Source organism: Gymnoscopelus microlampas (genome assembly GCF_963454915.1).
Source record: "Gymnoscopelus microlampas genome assembly, chromosome: 13".
NCBI classification, from domain to species: Eukaryota; Metazoa; Chordata; class Actinopteri; order Myctophiformes; family Myctophidae; genus Gymnoscopelus; species Gymnoscopelus microlampas.
Genome location: NC_139950.1, coordinates 20,262,152 through 20,268,151, shown reverse-complemented (window position 1 = coordinate 20,268,151; position 6,000 = coordinate 20,262,152). Strand labels below are relative to the sequence as shown.

The 6,000-nt window shown below is 42.8% G+C and overlaps 1 protein-coding gene across 3 annotated transcripts in view; it reads right to left on the bottom strand.

The window, feature by feature from the left end:
- Positions 1-314: 314 nt before the first annotated feature.
- The window catches only part of ide (insulin-degrading enzyme), a 28,981-nt gene continuing 23,295 nt past the window's right edge, over positions 315-6,000 (bottom strand). For all 3 annotated transcript variants that reach the window (XM_084076930.1, XM_084076931.1, XM_084076932.1), the window contains exons 20-25: positions 4,137-4,304; positions 3,728-4,000; positions 2,967-3,028; positions 2,002-2,074; positions 1,486-1,553; positions 315-1,404 (exon numbers count right to left, since the gene is read on the bottom strand). In XM_084076930.1, the coding sequence (XP_083933056.1) occupies positions 1,309-1,404; positions 1,486-1,553; positions 2,002-2,074; positions 2,967-3,028; positions 3,728-4,000; positions 4,137-4,304 (740 nt within the window). In that variant the 3' untranslated portion in view covers positions 315-1,308. The remainder of the gene's footprint in view (positions 1,405-1,485; positions 1,554-2,001; positions 2,075-2,966; positions 3,029-3,727; positions 4,001-4,136; positions 4,305-6,000) is intronic.

Sequence of the window (6,000 nt, the reverse complement as noted above, 5' to 3'; positions counted from 1 at the left end):
CAGAGCAGTACAGTGCAAGCTGGCTCACATGGCAGACAACTCTAGAGAGGACAATACATTTTCTGAGAGGTCTCACTGTTTGATGTAGCCCCAACTAGGCTGCCAGATACTAAATAAAGCCCAAAAGAAAGGCACAAGCTACTAAGTCTCAAATGCAGACGTACGAATGAGAGAATCTCCTGGCCTAGATCATACCATGAGAACAGCTTCAACTTCTTTTGAAGATTAGAGATACATCGTGACATCAGATCAAAGTATCAATACAAGGTACTGTATTTACTGCTCACTCATGACCAAACTACTAGTGTAAAGGATGTGGATCATTAAAAGGGTTTATTTTTTTTCAAACAATAGAAGTTAAAAGCAAATAAACTTTGTGGTACCCCTGAGACGATGGTTTAATAATACGACTCGAAAAAGAAAGAAAAAAAATGATTAAGAAAGATTCAGGGCATATTTTTCTTCACACAATTATCAATACACAATATCTCCTCAAAGGGTCCCAACATTTTACCAGTTTTACAAGCAAATAAAAAGAACAAAATTACTCAAAACTAATGTCAGGATTAAAACCATATTTGTAAGGCAAATATATTTTTCCGAAATACATAAATTTGAATAAAATATTCTGTTGTACAGGTGTAATCTAAAAGTGTCTGTGTGACATTTCGGGGGCAGATCATATTGCCTTGTTGCTGCCGGTCCAGCATGCGTCAGATCAAGGAATTCATTTTCATGGAGGTACCATGTAGTATAACCTCTACAACTTCCACTTCATTTAAAAAGCAGCATGTCTCTGTGGATAAATCAATGAAAAACAAAAAAACAAAAAACCCACTTCTATCATGAAGTATCTGAAGGATATACAAACATGGCTGACAGGGATCTGGCCCTGGTCAGGTCTTTAAAGTCAGTACTAGGTTCCTCTAAAACAGCCTAACGCAGTATTGTGAATGCGTGTTTCCTCGACTTTGAGAGATTATACATGAGGCGAGTCCGATGTCATGCGACCTCTAATCATGATCACAGTTATGCTGACAAACACAACTACGTTGGTGACACATACACTCACTCTAGTGGCTCCGCCCTGCCACACATACACACAAGCGGTCACGCTTACCCAAGAGGGCGCACACACTCACACATGCGGGCTTTGTCAACCGAGTGTGTTCCTGACTCCAAGTGACTGGTGGAGGGGGTATAGGGGTGGGGTTAAGAAAGCGGGGGAGGGGGCTGAGCCGTGTTCCCCAGTGGGCTTGCCCAGTACACCCATGCTGCTCTGGGCCATCGGGGGCCAGCCACTCCCTTTTACAGTTTGGCAGCCATGAAGTTGATGTGTGGCTTGGCCAGGGGAAACAGAGGCAGACTCCTCTTGAACTCAGTCATGTCCTGCACTTGAGTAGGCTGTTGAGAGAGACAGTCAGTCAATAGGTGGACATATCAAATATAACCCGTGGTTAAGAGACAACATAGGACCATTATTACCTGCGGCAGGGATGGAGCTGGAGCCAGGTTGACATCATTCTGGGCAGGGAACTCGCCCACAATGGGACCTGGAGCGGAGAGGACAATGACATGTTAGTGCTCCGTCCCTCCATCTCTATTAGTAATGCCACTCTATACCATCATAGACTGAAAACATCTCCTTTCAATAAGCGCAGTAAAATTTACATGAAATATTCCTCTATTCACTCGAATATGCCCGTGAATTGATTCATACATATAACCTTTTTTTCCTATTCCAGGGCTCTGTGGCATAATTGGTACACTGTCCGTTTCTGACCCATCTAATCCTTGCTAATGGCTGCTTTTCATGTCCCTACTGATCTAGGATGGTGAAGCTTATTCAACATTTGCACTTTATTATAAGCCGCTCTGGATAAGCACTTAAAATGAAAACAAGGTTCAATTCATTTTGACACATAAAAAACAACAACTTGACCAACAAGCCACTTTTCAGTCACACACAACCAACCCTAGCCCTTATAGTGCAATACTCACAAGAATCCATCTCCCTAGAGAGAACATGTACAGACACTTTGTGTCTCTTGGGTGCATCTATTGCCAGCAGTTCCTGCAAGGACAGAGAGAGGAAATTAGAAAACATATGTTAAGCGGCAGATTGTTGCTAATGAAAAACCATGACATTTTCATGAACACCTGTGTTAAAATGTTACATTTTGTTTCTGTTGAATGCACCATGTGAATCTCCCAGGTCTTTATATGGTAATATGGCTCTTCATGGCAAATTAATCAGTCAAGCACCGAAAATGATTATAGGGACACCTCAAGACATGAGTCAGGTTTGTAAAAAAAATAAGTCAATGTCACTTCCTCATGTCTTCATGACTCATGTCACCTAAGATTATATATATAGTATGATCACATTGAAGACACTCATCTGTATTCAGAGTAAATTCTCAGACCAAAAGCAAGAAAAGTCTGCTTCTGTGATTGTCGCCGATACTGAAACAAACATTAGACTTGCATTAGGCTTATTCTGCATGGGGCCTCTGAAAAGCTCTTCTGCTATGGGGAGATATGCTAATTCTTGTCACTGGTCATGTCTCCTTGGCCCTTTATCCCCTTGAAACAGGCAGGCTGTGATACAACCTGTCATTATTGCAGCTGATATGCTACGAGCGTGCCCATGTCAGTGTCACCCCCACAGCTATGAATAGAAGTAGGATGCTGAGGAGAAGGAGACGATTGGGGGAAAGCGTTTGAAAACGAGCAGCCATTATTTAGAGGCAGACCCAGGGCCAGACAGGCTGAACCAACATGTACGCATACTGGTTAGAGAACCGGGTTTGACCACCCCATTCACATGTACACACGTGTGTACGGAATGATCAATGTCAATTTGAGTGCGGGCGTGGAGCATGTGCAGTGTCCAAGGAGATTAAAAAGATACATTGTTACAACACTGCACCATAACAGCAAACAAAGAAGGTTGTGCTACTCACTCTGTAGAACTGCATTACGTTTTCTTTTGTCAGAGTCTTCAGATAGGAAACTTCGATGTTATCTGAAAAACAACCACAACGAGCTTGGCATTCACTTCATCACTTTAAATGTATATTTGTGCACAAACTCAAGGGATGCATTTGAAAAGAGGTTTATTTTGTTTTTAGAAGTTTACAGAAACAAAATGTGCATAACTTTGTACTCGCTTATAAAGAAAGCCAAGACACTCTTCAGTGAAGGTAAAAAGGCTTTTATGTATGCATTTGTTGCCATTTCATTAGATGCATTTCCTTTTAGCCTTGAAAAGAATAACCTGACTTTCTTTTCTTTACATTAGACACTTTACCTTGAAGCAGCTTTTTCACTTTAGAAACATTTTTCTGTAGAACAAAGCTGGAATGTACTCCATCTCAACTCATTGAACTAAAAGTGTCTTCTACCTAAGAGCAACCTTCTCCACCAGGCACTCCATTCTCCAGACATGCCATATAGAGCATTGTGTGGGAGTCTTGACTAATGACTTGCACCGTTTCCCTATGACCTTGGGGTTGGCTGTGTTAGCTGCCAGTGTCCCAACTCTCTTCGCCTCCAGCAACTAAGAAACACCTCTCCCTAAGTAGACATTTAAACTCAGATCACTTTTGCTGAACACATGTGGATAACATTTTGAGACAAGTAGGCAGAAAGCTTATGAAATAATGCTCCCAAAATGATGCATCTGCTAGGTGAAGCACAATTAAGAATGATTGAGAGGCCTTACCTCTGTCGAAATTATACTGCTGTGAGATAATCTCTCCCCAGTATTTCGCGCACTCTGCAGCCAGCTTCTTGGGCTTGTCCAGACGTCGGATGGCCAGAGCCTGGATGTGCTTCTGGAAAGCCTCATCGTTCATCTCCTCTACAGACTTCTCCATGGTGCGCAGGAAGGCCTCCACGCGGCTCTCTAGGTAGTGTGGAGCCTTCTCTGACTGGATGATGAAGCGGAGGCCCTGGACTCCATTGGCCCTGCGAGGCCCACTGAACACTATGTAGCCTGGAGAAACAGTGTGAGAGCCATTTGATTAGTTTTTATTGTTCATTGTTTATTCTGTTGTCAGTAAAGCACATTTAAACTGCGCTATACACATCAAGCTTAATATACTTTTCTTTTAGCTCATTTGTGGGCTCACCCAGCTGTTCTTTGGTGCGCAGTGTATTGAAGCATGGCTCAGAGATGATCTGGCAAAACAACTCCAGCAGCATGTTCTCATGAGTGGTCTGCATGTCCGTCTGGTAGTAGATCTCAATGCCACAGTTGTTGTGTACCTCATTCCTTTGCTGGTACACGTACCAGCCACCTGGCAGATGAAGGCGCATTAACAACTTTTAAAACACACATTAATTTTTCAGTGTATTGCAGTGATAAAGTTTGAATGATTTTTCTACACACAATTATTAACTCATTGAGTGCCATTAACGTGTTTCACGTGTTTTTACCGCTATGGCGCTGGGTGCCAATGACGTGTTTGACGTGTTTTTGAAAATAGTAGTTTTAAAAAATATATATATATTCCTTAGTGTCCAGAATCTCCACCGCCAGTGTCAACCCTGAAAGAGCCATCACTGCTAAGAGTATTAAGCCTTAAAGAAAACTACTCTATGTATAATAAATGCCCTGTAAAGAAATCTGCAAACCTGATGAGCTGGCTGAGCATGTTGGCTACATGTTTTAGTGCAGTAGAGTAGAAGAGCTCTACAGGAAAACTTACATTTTAGTACAGTAAATTAAGAGAGCACAGTTCACTGATGACACTCTGGAATGGTGTTAACAGCCTTCTTTAATGTAATCATCCTGTTTCGCCGAATGTCTCCAAAATGGACGATGGATGTGCTTGCAATATATATATTATAGATAAGATATAGGTGGTACCGTTTTAGGTGGGTAAATGTTGGTGTATATGCTGACTTAGCACTCTGCCATCAGGAACTTTTAACATCTTTTCTTGCATTCAGTGTCTCTAAAAGAAAACCTTAAAAGGACTGCACACGCATATGGGCAACCTCAGTGCTCAACTTTGCAGATTATAGTTAGAGTGTAAAATAATTGCCCAGCATTCGTTTCCTCTGCATTCTTAGTGAATACAAGCCACCTCTGCATGAATAAATAAATAAAAGACCCATAATGCACTCAATGGCGAATGCACACGAGTTGAAACAGCTACCGATCTTCATGCTGCACCGTGTTGACTGGCGCAATGCATTTCTTTCAGGAATGAAGAAAGTATAAACAGTCACAGATTTATGCGCAACACCTCGGGTGCCTTTCTGCTGCTGGAACTATGAAATGCTATGTGTCAACCAACAGAGTCGGTCAGCCAGTCAGTCATTTGGCAAGCAAATATCATGTTTACATCTTTCACTCCCTCTCCCTGCACTCCTGTTCTCCGTCTATGTGTCAGGCTGGAAACGGGCCCGGAAAATCCCTCAGCGGCACACAGGATGTCTCCAGGTGGCCTCTGACGGCTCTGCTTTTCCTCACTGCAATGCTCAAGTTTCCTAAAGTGATCACGAGGGCAGCATATGTGTGTGTTTCATAAGTGCGTAAAAGGAAGAAGGGGAAAGTGTGTCTGCCTCTTGCTCAGTGACTGCTGAGTTTCACTCAGCAGAGTGCCACTGCCATGTATACCCACAGTCATTACACAAACAGACATGGATGATGCGGCCATAGCTGAGTGGTTAGTGAGCCCGCCTGGGAAGCCAGAGGCCCTGGTTGTCCCAATTTCGATTCCAGGCCAGGCCAGCTAATTGCTCCCCGAGTGAATGGCTACTCATTTCTCCTAGTTGTTATAGGATGGGTAACTGCAGAAGACAAATTTCACGTATGTGCATATATACACACACATATACAGTGACAAAAAACACCCCAAGGAGTGGGGACGATTCTATTCTATTGGACTAGGAACCTTTCCGCTCCTGTGCTATGGGGATGGGCATGACTGGTGTAATGTTCAGAGTACTTCAAACAGAGTGTGTGGGTAAGGGCACTTGACCTAC